The 19,018-nt window shown below is 36.7% G+C and overlaps 1 protein-coding gene across 6 annotated transcripts in view; it reads left to right on the plus strand.

The window, feature by feature from the left end:
• The window catches only part of VPS13A (vacuolar protein sorting 13 homolog A), a 243,045-nt gene that overhangs the window by 120,055 nt on the left and 103,972 nt on the right, over positions 1-19,018 (plus strand). For all 6 annotated transcript variants that reach the window (XM_065530725.2, XM_005581971.5, XM_065530724.2 and 3 more), the window contains 4 exons: positions 4,766-4,933; positions 6,985-7,289; positions 14,625-14,772; positions 18,230-18,383. In XM_065530725.2, the coding sequence (XP_065386797.1) occupies positions 4,766-4,933; positions 6,985-7,289; positions 14,625-14,772; positions 18,230-18,383 (775 nt within the window). The remainder of the gene's footprint in view (positions 1-4,765; positions 4,934-6,984; positions 7,290-14,624; positions 14,773-18,229; positions 18,384-19,018) is intronic.

Here is a 19,018-nt window from a genome sequence, read left to right on the forward strand (position 1 = left end):
AATATTTTGAGATTTGCAGATCCCTTTCTGTTACTGATTTCTAGTTTAAATTCATTATGGTCAGAGGAGAAACCGTTTCAGTTCCTTTAAATTTGTTGATGTTTGTTTTATGGCCCAGAACATATATGATTAATCTTGGTGAACGTTTCAAATGTATTTGCAATTAATATGTGTTTTTAGCAATTGCTGGGTTGAATGTTCCATTTGGGCAAGTAGGTTGGTGGATATAATTATTCAGGCTACTGATTTTCTGTTTACTGGTTGTGTTGAAGCTTCTGATTACAATCATTGACTTGCCTATTTCTCCTTTCAGTTCTTTCAATTTTTTGCTTTATATGTTTTGGCGATCTCTTGTTAGGTACATATAAATATATATGAATTTTATGCCCCCTTTGTGAATATGTAATGTGTCTCTTTATCTGTGGTAACTGTGCTTGTTCTGAAGTCTACTTTGGTAGTAATATAGCCATTCCAGGTTTCTTTGGTTAGATTTGCATGGTCTATCTTTTTCTATCCTTTAGCTTTTAATGGATGTCTTCTTGTTTAAAGTGAGCTTGCGTTTTTTTGAGGCAGAGTCTCACTGTGTTGCCCAGGGTATTCTTGAACTCCTGTGTTTAAGCTCACCTCAGCCCTGTAACTGGGATTATATGTGCATGTCACCACATCTGGCTTAAAATGGGTTTCTTATAGACAGTGTATATTTAGATCTTTTTTTATCTAATCTGACAACCTCTTGGCTTCTAATTTGTGTTTAGACTATTTTATAAAACTATTGATATGATTGGATTGTAATCTGATATCTCTGATTGTTCCAATTTTGCTTATCCTATTCTTTGTATTCCTTCTTTTGGCCTGAATTTTGATTAATTATCACTTATTTTATGGTTTCTCTTGGGTTTTACAATGTATATATCTTTAATCATAGTCTATCTTCCAATAATATTTTATTGTTGTACGTATAGTGTAAGAATCTTACAATACCATACTTCCAATTCCTGTTTCCTATCTTTCTTGGTATCATCATAATTTGCTTTATTTTGGTACATGTTGAAAACTCACAATGTGTACCTACTGGATTTGGTTTAGTCAGTTTTCTTTGGAGCAATTAGTTTTCTAAAGATGTTTTACATTTTTCTTCATTGCAACTCTTTCTGTAACTACTTCATGTAGTTTCTGTCTATTGTTTGTATTTCTCTCTGAAATACTTTCTCTCTTTTTTTTTTTTTTTTTTTTTTTGAGATAGAGTCTTGCTTTGTTGCCCAGGCTGGAGTGCAGTGGTACAATCTCAGCTCACTGCAACCTCTGCCTCCTGGGTTCAAGCAATTCTCCTGCCTCAACCTCCCAAGTAGCTGGGATTACAGATGCGCGCCACTGCACCTGGCTAATATTTGCATTTTTAGTAGAGATGGGGTTTCACCATGTTGGCCAGGCTGGTCTTGAACTCTTTGACCTCAGGTGATCCACCCGCCTCGGCCCCCCAAAGTGCTGGGATTATAGGCATGAGCCACCGCATCTGGCACTTTCCCATTTCTTATAATGCAGGTCTGCTGGTAACGAATTCTCTCAGCTTTTGGGGTATAGATGAGAAGGGAGGTAGGAAAAACCTTTATTTTACCCTAATTTTTCTGAGTGACATTTTTGCTGGGTTGATAGTATTTTCCCCCTTTCCAACTGTTAAAAGATGTGATTTCATTGTTCTTTGTTTACACATAGTTTTGATGAGAAGTCTATGACATTTCTTATTTTTGTTCCTTTGTACATAACTTGTCATCTTTTTTGACTGCTTTCAGGATTTATATATAGTGTGTCTAGATGAGTTTAATTGTGTTTTGATATTTGTCCTGTTTGGGCTTTTCTGAGCTACTTGGATGGCTTTCATTATTTTTCATGTTTTCTTCAAATAGTTTCTCTGCCTCTGTCTCCCTCTGTCTCCCCCACCCCCCGGCTCCCCTGTTTTGTCCTCCTCCACTTGTTCCCTGTTCCTCTTCTTGAATTCCTAAAATTCTTACTAGATTTCTGTTTTTAGTCTCACAGCCTTTGGATGTTCTGTTCAAGTTTTTTTCCCATTGTTTTCTTAGTGCATTTTAATTCAAATAATTTATCTTGACCTATTTTCAAATCTACTGATTTTGTCCTTGGCTCTGATGAAAGTACTGACAAACCTGCTGAAGGTATTTTTCACTTATGTTGCCGTGTTTTTTAACCTTTAATATATCCTTTTGACTCTTCTTTTTTCCATTTTCTCTGCTATAATAATATTCACCATCTATTCATGCATATTTTCCTTTTCCACTAGAAGCCTTTACCATATTAATCGTACTAATTAAAATTAAAAATTTTAGTTTTAACATGGTTGTTATAGATGAGTCTGATTCTGTTGATTCCTTTATTATTTGTTTGAATTTTTTCCCTTGCTTTTATTGGGCATCTCATAATTACTGATTGAATGTCAGACATCATATCATGTATAGCAGGGGTCCCCAGCCCCTGGGCTGTGGAATGGTACTGGTCTGTGGCCTGTTGGGAACTGGGCTGGACAGCAGGAGTTGAGTGGTGGGCGAGGGAGCATTATTGCCTGAGCTCCGCCTCCTGTCAGGTCAGCGGGGGCATTAGATTCTCATAGAAGGGTGAACCCTATTGTGAATTATGCATACGCGGGATCTGGGTTGCATGCTCCTTATGAGAATCTAACGCCTGATGCTCTGAGGTGGAACAGTTTCATCCCCAGGCCATCTCCCCACCCTCCAACCCCCGAGCCCCACTCTTGTGGAAAAATTGTCTTTCACAAAACAGCTCCCTGTTACCAAAAAGGCTGGGGACCACTGATGTATAGGATAATAGAGACTGATGTAAATATCATAGTATTTATGTCTGGAAATGGGGATGCCTCTTTTCTGCTAAGCTATTAGCTTGGGGTTGGGGGTTGAGCTTAGCTTGGTTTGAATTTTAGATTAATATGATTTCCTTCACGACATTACTGCTTTAGTTTCGTTTAGTTGTAGCTTGTGCTTAGGGTGGGTGGAGGCTGTGTTGCTCAGATTTTGCTCTGTGCTGAGCCTTTGACCTTTCTTCTACTCTTGTACCTCAGAAAATTCGCTTTCCACATTCTTAGCTCTGTCCTAGATGTTAGAGGCTCCTGCTGCTTGTTTCTTAGTGCTTGTGAGCTTGGTGGTGCATATTTGGGGAGAAGGCAAAGTGGTTTGGATAGGCTTGTTAGTGTCCTGGTCCATTTTCAGTCCTAGCCAGGGCTGTTTCTATGAGTCTCAGAAATGGAGTATTCTTGACCATCCTGTCCCTCCTCCTCATGGTGTCTGATTGATCTCTCTCATATTTCCTATGTGGGATTGACTGTCCTTCCCTTCCCCTAGCAGAGGGAGACCGCTAATCATCTGGCCCCAGGAGAGTTCTTGTTCTTCCCCTAGATACAGAGTTATATTTTACTGTTGTCCCTAGGATACTGTTTTTTCACCTGTGCCCTGAGGGCAACAAGGTTTACTAGTTTCTTATGGCTATTGTTTTGAGAAGATGATAATTTTGGTGGTGCTTTGGGCCTTTTCTGCAGTGGAGTTCTTTCTCTTGTTTCCCACCTGCACCCCGCCCCCATCTTTCTCAAGAGCTCCTCACGTGTGTGGCTCCCAGGGATTCTGCATCTCACATTAGTCCACACTTATCCTTTATCATTTTAGCTGAATTATTCTTACCTATATTGTATAGTATCTGATAGCTCTTTCTCCTCTCTACCACAAGTGAACTGGTGCTTATTTTCTGTCTCTCCCTGAAGGTACCTGTTTGTCCTTAGATTTTTAGGGACCTTTGTTGTCCTGTGACCTCAGATTGCTAATAGTTTTAAGAAAGTTGTGATACCATAGTTTATCTGTTTTTTTTTTTTTCCCCCTTTTTTTAAGGTTTGGAGGGGCCCTCATTCCAGCTTTGTGCACCCTAGGCAGAAGCAGGACTGTAGACTTCTTTTCAGCCCTGTCTCGTACCTCAGCCTTCGGAGGTCACTTATACATCTGGTTCTGGAGGATTCTTTGTTCTGTAGTTGTAACTGATGTGCTTGTTGATGGCTCTTCAGCTCTCTGTTCTTGCTTGCCGCTAGCATTTAGGAGAATTGAGAAAGCTGTGAGCTTAGTGCTCTGTCCCTCTTCCAAAATTTTTTTTAACATTTTACATCTCCTGTTGTCTCCACCATTTTTAACTGTTGTTGCAGAGCTTGAGATTTTTAACCACTGAGGTGATTTCTGGTTGGCAATTAAGATGGCCCTTTACAACCTGATAAGGAACAGAAGTATAGCAATAGGAGGAGACTCCTTTGGAGAATCCAGAAAAATCTATTCACATACCTCAAATCAAGAATAGATTTCAGTAAGGTGTAGATGTACAGTGTTTTTCAAATTTTTGTCAGTGAATCAAGAAATACATAGTTGTTCTCATTACAAAAGTATACTTGCAGACTGAAAATACATATTCAGATACTTCTTCTTCTCTTCTCCATTAAAAAAAAGAAAAAAGGAAAAAAGCTGGAGCCAGAACTACTACTTGATTTTATGACCCACAAAGGGAATAGCCACCACCAATTTGTAAAACTTTGTAGTGTAGGTTCCAGTAAAGCTGTTGTAATTGAATTGTTGCCTCATTTGTGCTTGGCTTGTGAATACTTGAGAGATTTTCTGACTATGTTTTGTTATTTTTTACTGTTTTATTTTGTACTGAAAACATTTCATTTCAAAAATCGATTGTGATAATTAAATTTTCTCTTATTAAGGCTGTTTATATCACTGGAAAAGAAGTTTTCAGCTTCAAAATGGTTTCTTACATGGATGCAACTGCTGGTTCTGCATACACAGATATGAATGTGGTTGACATTCAGGTTAATTTAGTAGTTGGTTGCATTGAAGTAGTTTTTGTCACAAAATTTCTATGTTCTATATTGGTAAGTATTAAATTATTTTTTATTTTACACTAGTTGGAAATTGCTGTATGTCAAATATGGATGAAAACTAATAAGAATTCCCTGCTTGAAATTTTTTCTGATTTTTAAAATAATTTTCTGGGTACCATTTATTATACATAATGACTGAAATGTGTAGTTCCTTCTTTATATAACATCATTTTGACATGGGAATATTCCAATTAATTGAAATACATATTTTATATATTAACATTAAGTATATGTACCTTGTATATCATATATATTTTATATATTAATTAGAACCTTCATTTATATGTCATTGGCCTAAGTCTTCGTTTTGCCTGACTTGCAACTATAATTTTAAAATACTGAATATATAAATTGAAGTTTGTTTTGGTCTCAAGTCATCATTAAGAAAAGGTTCTTTTAATTTTCTAGAGACAAGGTGTTGCTCTGTCACCCAGGCTGGAGTGCAGTGGCATGATCGTAGCTCTTTGTAACCTTGAACTCCTAGATTCAAGTGATCCTCCCGCCCCAACCTCCTGAGTAGCTGAGACTACAGGCACATACCACCATGCACATACCACCAAGTTTTTTTGTTTTTCTCTTCAAGTGTTTATAGAGATGGAGTCTTGCTCTGTTGCCCAGTCTGATCTTGAACTCCTGGCCTCAAGTGATCCTCCTGCTTTGGCCTCCCAAAGCACTGAGATTACAGGCATTATGTCCGACACAAGAAAATCATATTTTCGATTGCATTGTCATTCTGTGAATATCAGAGACTTTAAGGAGTTAGATTTAACCCCTATATGACTCCACCCTAAGGCATTTCGATTCTTATTTATGCTTTTCTTGTTTCGGTTTTTGTTTTTCCCTTGCTGTCAGCTGATATTTTTTCCTGTGGGTGTCATACCTGTCTCCATGACATCACTATTCATTCTTTTAAAATGCTGTCTCTGTGTTTTAGTGTGTGAACTAGGTAATCAAATCTAAGGTTGTAGTGGAATAAATAGGCCAAGTGTGGCAATTCTTACAAGCAAGAAAAGTATTTGTGTATTCATTTGAATGTATTTGGGAACGTGGAGCCCTCTTTTGTTATTTCAGAATTCTAGGTTAATTCCATATAATGTTGCTGTTTTGTGATCTTTTAAATTTAGGTTATCATGCAGTTTTTCTATAGCCATAAAATCATTTTGCATACAAAAATGTAAAGATAAACAAGTATTCCTTGTTGAATTTCTTCTCTTAAAAAAAAACATTAAAGTTGGGGTCTTGCTCTGCACCCCAGGCTGGAATACAGGGGCGTGCTTCTAGCTCACTGCAGCCTCAAACTCGTGCAGATCCCACTTCACCCTCCCAAATAGATTAAATTAGCAGGGACAAGAGGTCCCTGCTAATTTTTTATTTTTAATTTTTTTTTAGAGACAGGATCTCGCCATATTGCATAAACTGGTCTAGAACTGCTGGCCTCATGTTATCCTCCTACCTCAGCCTCTTGAGTAGCTAATTTATTTTTATAACCAAAAAAATCATGTCACTTGAACCCTCTTGTACTTATACTTAGAAATTACTAAAATGTTAGGTTTTCTTTGAACATGAAAATTAAGTATAAGAGTATAAATCTAGGTAATTATATTTTATGTCATTGAAGTATTTTTTTGGAATTTGGAAATTGGAAAATTATTTTGAAACTTCTTAAACATATTTTATTTATTTATTTTTACCTTACAAACATAAATGAGCTCTCTGTCCACTGAGGTTGTATAGAGAAATAGCGTTGTTCCCTTTAGGGAAAGTGAGATAAGGGAAATAGCTATTTGTAAGACATTCCAACGATCCCATTTAGCTTTGTTCTGAGGACTAGATTTTTATTTTATATGTTGTCTTTGTGTTTCTCAGTTTTTGTGGCAGAAAATTAAGATTTAATATAGACAGTAAGACTTTGAATAAATAATGTTTGGTTATATCAAGTAAAAGTTTTTTTTTTTTTAATGGAGGTGAAACCAGAAATATCAATATATATTTAATGTCTTATTTATTAATAACCTTAAGAATATAATTCTGTTATGTTACAGGCTTTTATAGATAATTTTCAGGCAGCTAAACAAGCCTTGGCTGAGGCAACTGTTCAGGCAGCTGGAATGGCTGCTACTGGTGTAAAAGAACTGGCACGAAGGAGTTCCAGAATGGCACTGGATATTAACATCAAAGCCCCAGTTGTGGTCATCCCGCAGTCTCCAGTTTCTGAAAATGTTTTTGTTGCTGATTTTGGGCTAATTACAATGACAAATACCTTTCATATGATAACAGAGAGCCAGAGCTCTCCCCCACCTGTTATTGATTTGATAACAATAAAGCTGAGTGAAATGCGACTATACAGGTAAGCTTTTCACGAGTATATTTGTGTGGAATGCAATATTTTTCTAACTTTTTACGTTAAAGACTTTAATGTCTTGAGTAGTCTGTTTACAGTGAGTTTTATTTTATTAATTATACGTAATTTAGTGATTCTCTCTTCCTTAATTATATTTTGGCAAAATCAATTATAGTCTTTACATTTTAAAAAACCTAGAAAGTGTTTGAAACTTTCTTCTTAGGTAATAAGGAAAACTACAAAATTTATTATCGGAGGAAATATATTTGTGCTTCTTTGTAGTTCATTATAAGTTACAGGGCTATGGAATAAATGAGGAATTTCTAACGTAATATGTTTATTCACTTTGCAAATACAGTATCACCTTATCTTCTCTGTCAGTTGTGTGCTATGGCTCTGATGCTGTAATTTAAACAAACAAACAGTAGCATGCAACCTTATGTATTCGTTAACCATGGGGTTGGGAAGTAGGGGGATAAACAAATGTTCAAATAGTTCCAGAGCTTTTATGCTGCGTCCTCTGTGTTTCTGTGCTGTTTCTAATCCCCATTCTGAATTTATGTCCTATTTTCCAACTTGGATCCTTCTCTGTTTATACTTCTCAACTGCCCTCTTCCTTCTTTCTGTCATTTTTCTTTGATATCATTCTCTTGCTTGTCTCTTCACCTTATTTTTGTTTCATTTTTTACTGAACTCCCATTCTCTACTTCTCTTTAGCTTCCGATGAGTCTGTCTTTCCCTCCTGCACTTTGACCAATTGAATATTTTTAAAGCAGCTTCATTGAGACATAATTGACACACAACAAGTTGCGTATCTTTAATATTATACCATTTGATAAGTTTTGATATGTGTACGTTTCTGACAGTTTTTGTACAGTTGTATTATTTCTTCCTTAAGTATTAGGTAGAATTTACCAGTGAAGCCATCTGGTCCTAGAGTTTGCTTGTGGGAGGTTTCTAAATCACAGTTTTTATTTCTTTAATAAATTTGGGGCTGGCTATTCAAGTTATTTTTTCTCGAGCGATCCTCCCTAGTTTTTTAAAAGATTTTTTGCATTTCATCTAAGTTGTAAAATTTAATGGCATAAAATTTTTCATAATGCTCTTTATTTATTGATAATCTGTAATGGTGTCTCCTGCCTCATTCCTGATAATTATAATTTCTGCCTTTGTACTGATGAATCTGATTAGAGATTTATACGTTTTATTGATCTTAAGAAGCAGGTTTTGGTTTTATTGTTTTTTCTATTGTTTTTGTGTTTTCTCGTTCGTTGATTTCTAATTCAAAATTTATTATTTCTTTCTGCTTTGGGCTCAATTTTGCTCTTTTTATAAGTTTTTTTAGGTGGTAGCTAAGATTATTGATTTGAAACATTTCTAATATATGATATAGTGCTGTAAATTGGAGTACTTATATTGTGCTATAAATTTTAAGTTACTCTACAATCCTGTGTAGCTCTCTTCTCTCTGGTATTTTATTATATAACTCTAGCTACCTTGGTTTCTCTTGGATTCTCATCTCTTACCTTCTCTACTCTGGGGCTTTCCTGGCCTTCTCCTGGGTTCCCCCTCCCTGTACCATGGCCTGTTAATTATTGCAAAACAGTAGTAAACTGAGACAGTCGTAGGGCTCACCTCATTTTTTTCCCCAACTCTTTGGAGTCATTATCCATTTTTGATGTCTTGTATCTTGAAAACTATTTTAAATAAATTTTGTCTTTTTTTTTTTTTTTTTTTTGGAGAGCAGGGTTATTTCAAGCAGGAGTGTAAACCCATTCATGTTACATCATCTTAGATGGAAGGAGAAATTTCTGTCACTTGAGCACTTATTAAGCACCAAATATATCCCAGGCATTGTGCTAAGAATAAGAAATATAATAGTAAGCAATATTTACAAGGGATTAACAAACCCTACCTCATTGGGTTGTTGTGGTAGGTACTGTTTAATAAATATAGTGGGCTGGTGCATAAAAATGGGATCATATTTTGAAAAGGTTCTAGAAATTAGGTCCAAAGGAGACAAAACTAGAGGTTGGAAGGATAGTTTGGTAACTATTGCAGTAACTCACATAAGAATTATAGGTGACTTAGTCTAAGGTAGGGGAATGAAGTAGTGGAGAGCTAACCAGAATTTATAGTAACTGATGATTGAATGGGTGTGGGAGTTAAAGGAGAGGAGAAATTAAAATTCACTTTAAGTTGCAGGCTTGGAAATCAGTGTTTGATGATGATGCACTTCACTGAGATAAGACAGAATAATGCAGAAAAACCCAGTAGAATACAGAGAGTAATTATTTCCGTAATAGGCAAAGTAGCCTGAAAGTGATTGCATGACTTCTACATGGAGAGATCTTGAAAGAAATCCAGAAGGCAGTGGAATATTTGTGCCTAGGTGATGCATATAGGTGACGTTGTTTAGACTTCTAGGTTTAGGAGTTCTTAGTAATAATTTGTGCTAGTCACTGAAGCCATTGGAATGAACACAGTCACAAGAAAGCTTGTAGAGTGGGACATATGAGGAAGAATGCTGAGGAATACCAGTATTTAAAGAATTGGCAGAAAAAGGAACCCTCAAAAGAGACTAAGAAGGAGCAGAGAGATGAGAAACCAGGAAAATGTATTGAGGCAGCATTGAGGGTCCTGCTGATATTGTTAACCATGAATTAATACTGTTTGTTTTTTTTTTTTTTCATGCAGTACTTGGTATTTTGTGTTTGGAATCCAACAGTCAGTTGGATTGAGACAAAACTGAATTTTTGCCAAGCAAGTGTGACCAAAGGTAGTGGAACAGGATTTTAATGATTGAGAATCATGTTGATGGATAATAGAGAGATGATATGATTTGGCTATGTCCACACCCAAATCTCATCTTGAATTGTAGCTCCCGTAATTCCCACATGTTGTGGGAGGGACCCAGTGGGAGATAATTGAATCATGGGGGTGGTTCCCCCATACTGTTCTCATGGTAGTTAATAAGTCTCACAAGATCTGATGGGTTTATAAGGGGAAACTCCTTTTGCTTGGCTCTCATCCTCTTTTTGCCTGCCACCATGTAAAGACGTACCTCCATGTCTCCTTTGCTTTCTGCCATGCTTGTGAGGAAGGGATCCAGTTTCAGTTTTCTGCAAATGGCTAGCCAATTTTCCCAATACCATTTATTAAATAGGGAATCCTTTCCCCGTTGCTTATTTTTGTCAGTTTTGTCAAAGATCAGATGGTTGTAGATGTGTGGTGTTATTTCTGAGGCTTCTGTTCTTTTCCATTGGTCTATATATCTGTTTTGGTACAAACACCATGCTGTTTTGGTTACTATAGCCTTGTAGTATAGTTTGAAGTCAGGTAGTGTGATGCCTCCAGCTTTGTTCTTTTTGCTTAGGATTATCTTGGCTATATGGGCTCTTTTTTGGTTCCATATAAAATTTGAAGTAATTTTTTCTTATTCTGTGAAGAAAGTCAATGGTAGCTTGATGTGAATAGCGCTGAATCTATAAATTACTTTGGGCAGTACGGCCATTTACCTCAATGAGATACCATCTCACACCAGTTAGAATGGCGATCATTAAAAAGTCAGGAAACAACAGATGTTGGAGAGGATGTGGAGAAACAGGAACGCTTTTACACTGTTGATGGGAGTGTAAATTAGTTCAACCATTGTGGAAAACAGTGTGGCAATTCCTCAAGGATCTAGAACCAGAAATACCATTTGACCCAGCAATCCCATTACTGGATATATACCCAAAGGATTATAAATCATTCTTCTATAAAGGCACATGCACACGTATGTTTATTGCGGCACTATTCATAATAGCAAAGACTTGGAACCAACCCAAATGCCCATCAGTGATAGACTGGATAAAGAAAATGTTGCACATATACACCATGGAATACTATGCAGCCATAAAAAAGAATGAGTTTGTGTCCTTTGCAGGGACGTGGATGAAGCTGGAAACCATCATTCTCAGCAAACTAACACAGGAACAGGAAACCAAACATCACATGTTCTCACTCATAAGTGGGAGCCCAACAGTGAGAACATATAGGCACAAGGAGGGGAACATCACACACCGGGGCATGTCGTGGGTGGGGGGCAAGGGGAAGGATAGCATTAGGACAAATAACTAATACTAATTAGTTATTTAGTAGAAATAACTAATACTAATTAATTAACTAATTAATGCATGCGGGGCTTAAAATCTAGATGATGGGTTGATGGGTGCAGCAAACCACCATGGCACACATATACCTATGTAACAAACCTGCACATTCTGCACATGTATCCCAGAACTTAAAGTATTTAAAAAAAAAAATTAGAATTGCGTTTTGTGTTGCAAATAGCTTTTTTTCTTAAAAATATGCTATAAATTTTCCATGTCTTTATTTTGAATGCATAAATTTTTCCAAATATTTTATTCATCAGTTTTTAGAAAATCTAAATCTGCCTTTTGTTATAAATTTGATTCTAATATATATAATTTTTGCTGTTATAAGTAACACTATATTGATGATTGATATCTTTATTACATCAGTACTTATGTAATTGTCTACTCATTTCTTTGGGATAATTCATTTCCTTAGGATGAGTTCCTAGAAATAGAATTACTCAGTTATAAAGTATAACCAATTTTTCCTGAAATAATTGTAAAATAATTGGTAATTGGAAATGCAGTTGCTGGGCATGTTTGCTCACGCCTGTAAACCCAGCACTTTGGGAGGCTGAGGATGGCAGATTGCTTGAGCTCCGGAGTTTGAGACCAGCCCGGCAACACGGTGAAACCCCATTTCTACAGAAAATATGAAGATTATCTGGGTGTGATGACGTGTGCCTGTACTCCCAGATACTTATGGGACTGAGGCAGGAGGATTGCTTGAGTCTAGAAGGTTGAGGCTGCGATGATGTGTGTTAATGCCACTGCACTCCGGCCTGGATGACGAAGTGAGACTGCCTCAAAAAAACAAACAAAACCCCAGAAAATGCAGTTTAGTTACAATGTATTAGAAAGCGCATTAAAAAAAATGGGAATTCATGTTTGTGACTAGGTTCTTTATACATTAATCCAATTTGACTGCAATTTAGCAAATATTTATTCGCTATATGGCACATGCCAATCATCTAAGTACTGACAAAAAGCGGAGAATAAGATGAACATAGTTCCTGCCCTCATGAAGCTTTCATTCTAATTGAAAATACAGAGGACATAATAAACTATTGAAATGCAATATGTTAAATGCAGTGATGGAAAAAGTGTAAGGTGCATGTGGGAGCACATAGGAAAGGTTTATTTAATCCATATATTGGGTAGTACTGATAAGAAAAGTTTTTCCTGAGGAAGTAATCTTTTCACGTAGCAGTTTTCTTTCTCACGGTTTGTCCAAAGGACAGAAATTTACTCAAAGATATATATATACACATATATGTGTGTGTGTATGTATATATATACACACGTGTGTATATATGTATGTGTATATATGTACACATAAGTATGTATATATGTGTGTATGTATGTATATACACATGTCTCTATATATATACACACGTATATATATACATACACACACATATATATGGAGAGAGAGAGAGAATAATCCAAGTATTAGGGTGAAGAATTGGAAACTGAAATTTTAATAATAGAAGGGTAATTAAAATACTTATAGCCATTTATTCTAATAAGGCCATTAAAATTATATATGCATCCTAGCCTATGATAGGATGCATATATAATTGCATATGCATATCAGAGGATAACTGAAAAAAAGAAAAGAAAACGTATGTGTGCAGCATTCCCTGTGGGGCTTTTAGATTCCTTAACCTATTACTGTTAAGTGGAGACTGCAAGCATGCAGGCATATGTAAGTTTGGTGTCACTCTGTCATTCATTCATTAAATGGCTTGGTACCAGGCTTTTTGGGAGATCCTGATGAACTCTCATATTTCTCTCCTGTTGATTAAATGGTTGCCAAAATTCTACAGTCATGATGTTATACCTTAGTTTAAGGATTTGCTGCTAATTAAAATATAAGTACATTATTGAGGAGTAACACTTTGAGATTGTCACTTTGAGGTACAGTGGGAGGCTTCTATGGCCACATTGTTACTTGAAGGGGTTCAATTGACCTACTACATTTTTCTTCATTCCTGAGTATCAGTCTTACCTTTATAAGTGCTTGGAAAGGAAAATATAGTTCAACTTAATATGAAATTGTATGTATTCAGCTATTTTAACTCATAGAAATAGAAATTTCATATGGTGCTGCTTATTTTTAATAAAGTAAGGGAATATGTGATATTTTGTTACTTATCTAAATCAGTGAATTAAAATGTTTTTATAACGATGTCTTATATAATGTTTGTTTACAAATTACATGGAGTGTTTTTGTTTTGTTTTGTTGTTTTTTGTTTGTTTTTTTTTTGAGACAGAGTTTCACTCTTGTTGCCCAGGCTGGAGAGCAATGGTGCAATCTCAGTTCAATGCAGCCTCCGCCTCCTGGGTTCAAGCGAATCTCCTGCCTCAACCTCCCAAGTAGCTGGGATTACAGATGCACACCACCACACCTGGCTAATTTTTGTATTTTTAGTACAGACAGGATTTCACCATGTTGACCAGGCTGCTCTCGAACTCCTGATCTTAGGTAATCCACCTGCTTCGGCCTCCCAAAGTGCTGGGATTACAAGTGTGAGCCACCGCTCCTGGCCTACGTAGAGATAATTCTTATTTTAATGGTTTGCTATACAACTTTTATACTTTTGCAGTTTTTACTATATTACAAAATTGTATTTAAAAATACATATTTCTCCCCCCCTCCCTTTTTTTTTTTTTTGAGACAGAGTCTCGCTCTGTTGACCAGGCTGGAGTGCAGTGGTGCAATCTTGGCTCACTGCAATCTCCACCTCCCCGGTTCAAGCAATTCTCCCACCTCAGCCTCCTGAGAAGCTGGGACTACAGGCACGTGCCACCACACCCAGCTAATTTTTGTATTTTTAGTAGAGATTGGGTTTCACCATGTTGGCCAGGCTGGTCTCAAACTCCTGACCTCAAGTGATCTGCCCACCTCAGCCTCCCAGAGTTCTGGGATTACAGGTGTAAGCTGCTGTACCTGGCTCTATTTCTGTATAATATGGAACACTCAGCTTAGTGTAAGTCACCTAGGTTTTTAGTGGGATAGAACATCACTCAACTCATTTTGACAGATAAAAAAAAAAGCCTGATAGATTTTTTTCCCTTTATACCCAACAAATTATTGATTTCTGCTATTTGCATATAAAAGGATACATTTAAGTTAATCTTTTTTTAACTACCCGAATGTATATGAGCCAATTTAAAAGAATGTTATCTTTACTTATAGATCTCAATTTATTAATGATGCATACCAGGAAGTACTGGATCTACTACTGCCATTAAATCTGGAGGTGGTGGTTGAACGAAATTTATGCTGGGAGTGGTACCAGGAAGTTCCTTGTTTTAATGTAAATGCTCAGCTGAAACCAATGGAGGTAACTTTTTTTTGGATACTTAACAATTTTTGTTTTGCTTGTTCAAAAATATTGCTTGGGGACATAAGGCATCATTTGAGTGGAATTTGTATATATATAATCACCTTGGTGAGAATTGAAGTAGTGATTATATTAAATTAGAATTCATTTAAAAATGGTCTCCATTTATTACTGGAGATAAAATGGCAAGGAAGCGATGACATTGTCTCTGACTTCATGGAACTTGCCAGTTTAATGCAGAGGTTGGTGGTGATGGTGATCTGGAAGGTATAGTAGTAGTTAGATAGTAAAAAAAGTAATCTGACACATAATTAAAATAGTTATAAATTGTGGTAAATATAATGAAGAACACAAATAATAGGCATGGTGTTGTAGTCAATTAGATATGTTAATAGATAATTTATTGGAAAGATCTAGATTAGAAATACTAATTTTGGAGTCATCAGCATATAGATGGCATTTAAAGCCGTGGAAATATATGAAATAATCTATACAAAGGAAGAGAAAGTATTAGAAGAATTCGTAAGTTGAAAATGAAAATGGCAAATGTGTCACCACCTTAGTTTTACCTTCTTGTTGGTTGACATTGCTTCAGAGATCTCTCATGGAACTGCCCACAAGTTCATAGTTTTTTCCCTTGACTGGATGAAGGTCAAAAGTGTGTCACATGCTTTGCCGAAGTGATAGCAACGTACACTCTGGGAAGATTTCTTTAAGAAACCTACTTAACAAATCCTTCTCCCCACCTCCCAGTTTCCCTATTTCTTTCTGTAAAAATTTTATTTATTAAGAGAAAACCATCATTTTAGAGATTTCAGACTTTTAAGTCAAATGTATATTCAGAGCATAAAACATGATAGCATTATGAAAATCTTAGTGTGTAAGATAATAATGGCTGCTTTAACTTATAGGATAGGAGATGGAAGTTATCTTCTTAAGATAAGTATTTGAAGTCTATTTATATTGGTGAGATAACAGATAGAAACTTGTAAAACATAAATAGTGTGTTCCACCCAGCATGCTGGGGCTATTGCCACCCCACTGGGCCCAGTTATTAGGCGTATTTGTGTGGGGCAGCAAAGACACTGCTGTCCCGTGCTCTTCCCAGGTGGAATCCATACAGAATGTCCAGGTGATGCTGCAGACAATCTGCAAGTGCCCAGCTGCCTTTTGAGGCCAACCCTCTAGGATAAAGTTGGTGCTTCCCTTACTCTAATTCACTTGAGTAGTTGGTTAGCTGCTGTTGCAGCTCACCCCAGAGCCCAGATATTTGTTCCCTCCTGGGCCTCATCTTCTGTGTCAGGGAGAGGCTAGAATCGGTTGTGAAATCGATTAGTCTAACCCATCCAGACCAAGTGGAGCAGCTTGTGATTTCTGACTTGTCACATTTTCGGTGGTTGCATACACAGCCTGTCCTGACATGTAGATACTGCACATCAGCAGCCCTGGGATCCTTACAGTTCTTTGAACTTCCTCCACTGAGCTCCTGGCAAAAGTGAAGGAAGAGTGCCGGTTAACAATCAGTATTTGAGGTGCATGCGATAGACAAATACTAACTGGAAGACATGGTTTAGAAATTGTAATATTTAATTTCTGCTTATTATATGAATTATTTTTGCAGTGCCTGCTACATAGTTACAAAATAAGCATCATGAATAAATGAATGAAGGAATGAAAGCTTAAAAAACCCAAAACATTAGTAGTATGTATAAGGTACACATGGACTTAATTTTAAAACACTAAGTTAGTGTATCATCTTTGAAATGCAGTCAAAGAAAGCTTGGCACAAGTAAAACTTATTAAATATTGTGTGATTCAAATTATCTCCTTGGGGCCATAACAGCTAAAAATATATCTAATCCTTTTTGTTGTTTTGACAAACTTAGAAGTGAGCCAAACTCAAAGATCTTTTTTACATTATTGCTGTTGTGTTAGGGTTCTCCAGAGAGAGACAGAGAGTGTGTGTGTATGTAAAGAGAGAGGGAAAAGGGAGAGACTTATTTTAAGGAGTTGGTGTACATGATTGAGGATGCCACCAAGTTCAAAATCTGCGGGGTAGGCCAGCAGGAAGGATACCCAGGGAAGAGGTAGTGTTGGAGCTCAAGTCTGAAGGCAGTCTGCTGGCAGAATTCTTGCTTGGAGGAGGTCAGTCTTTTTCTATTAAAGGCCTCCAACTTCAATACAAAGTGATTGGATGAGGTCCACGTGCATTATGGAGTGTAATCTGATTTACCTAGAGTCTAGTGATTTAAATATTAATTTCATCTAAAAAATATTTTCACAGAAACATTTAATGTTTGACCACGTACCTAGGTACTGTGACCAAGCCAAAGTGACGTACAAAATTAACCATCACAGCTATTAAGGCAGGTCTTATGCTGTTGATTTGGGACTAAATTTGTAACAGCTAGGATTTGAAATTGGATCTTTATTTATTTATTTATTTATTTTTGAGACAGAGTCTCTGTTGCCCAGGCTGGAGGGCAGTGGCACGATCTAGGCTCACTGCAACCTCTGCCTCCAAGGTTCAAACAATTCTGCGTCAGCCACCTGAGTAGCTGGGATTACAGGTGTGCACTATACCCGGCTAATTTTTGTATTTTCGGTAGAGTCAGAGTTTCACCATGTTGGCCCAGCTGTTCTCTAACTCCTGGCCTCAAGTGATCTGCCCACCTGGGCCTCCCAGAGTGCTGGGCTTACAGGCGTGACCCACTGCATCTGGCCTGAAATTACTAGCTCTGAGTTAGTTCCTAGTTTATGTGTGGACCTAAGCATATTAACCATTTAGGTTCAGTGTCTTATAAATATAAATATCAGGATTGCATCGTTGGTGCATGGTTGTAATCCCAGCTTCTTGGGAGGCTGATGTCGGAGGTTGAGCCCAGGAGTTTGAGGCTGCAGTGAGCTAGGATTGCATGACTGCCTGCCAGCCTGGGTGACAGAATGAGACCCAGTCACTAACTACCTAACTAAAAATAAATAAATTTCAGGATTATATTCCATATACCTAGGACGTTTTTGAGGTTCAAATAAAATAGTTCATGTAAAACACATTGTGAACTCTAAAATTTTTGATTAACCAAATGTATCATTTTTGATTATTCTACATTTGTAAAATAAGGTGCTTACTAACTAAAAAAATCCAAAGTAGATAGATAACTACTTAAAGTTCATTTTAAAGGTTTAAAATTACTAGATTATTTGGTACATTAATAACGAATAGTTCTTTATTCATAACTTCATTGGCGTTAGCACCTAATTTAGTTCTATATTTCACAAGCTACTAAAGAGCACATGGTCATTTAGAAAACTGAATATTCAGTTTGTAAAAATGTTTAATTGATGTGGTAGAGGATTGAAATAGTCTTTCATTTTTCTCTTCTGAGAATTTTAACTGTAGTTAAATTCTTCAGTGAAGTAGCAGTGCTAAAAAGAGCAAATATTTTTTGTTTAACAGTTCATTCTTAGTCAAGAAGATATAACAACTATTTTTAAAACATTGCATGGCAATATATGGTATGAAAAAGATGGTAGTGCCTCACCTGCTGTAACAAAAGACCAATACAGTGCCACTAGTGGAGTTACTACTAATGCTTCACACCATTCAGGAGGTATGTTTTTAAAACTTCAAATTTCTTCCTGCTTTCCTCTCTTTCTTTTTCTTCTGTCTTCTTCCCTCTCCTTCCCTCTATCTTTTCCCTCCTTCCTCCCCTCTTTCTTCCTCCTTTCCTTCTTTGTTTCCTTCTTTTTCTTTAGTTTGGGCAAAATAAGATTTGTAAGTCTCTTTCTAATCAGCTAATTCCATTCAGACATCTCTAAATTGTCCATTAGTCACTGTGTTGATTTTTTTTCTTTGAATGAAAGTTCCTAGTCCTATTGTAACAAAATTCCTCAATCTATATTCATGTTTTCCTGACTTCCTTGTAGCTCCTCATTTTCCATTTTTCTCTCCTTCCCCCATCTTCTCCCTATCCCTAGTGTGGTCTATATCCCAAACAAATCTTTTATATTGATATTAGGAATATCAGAGTATTAGAGGTGCAGAGAGAGGCTGGCTCATCATTAGTAGATGGTGGAGTTTAACAAATGTTTGGGAGATGGATGGAATGGAGTAGAAGGAAGCAGAACTCAGAAAGAGGCTTCATCTAATGTTAGATCCAGTGTGCTCCATGGAAGGTGGCTGGTTTCTGAGTTCAGCACCAGCACATACAGAGGGTTAGTTAGTGCTGGGATGACTTTGCTGCAT

The sequence above is a fragment of the Macaca fascicularis genome, chromosome 15, assembly GCF_037993035.2.
Source record: "Macaca fascicularis isolate 582-1 chromosome 15, T2T-MFA8v1.1".
Classification (NCBI taxonomy): domain Eukaryota; kingdom Metazoa; phylum Chordata; class Mammalia; order Primates; family Cercopithecidae; genus Macaca; species Macaca fascicularis.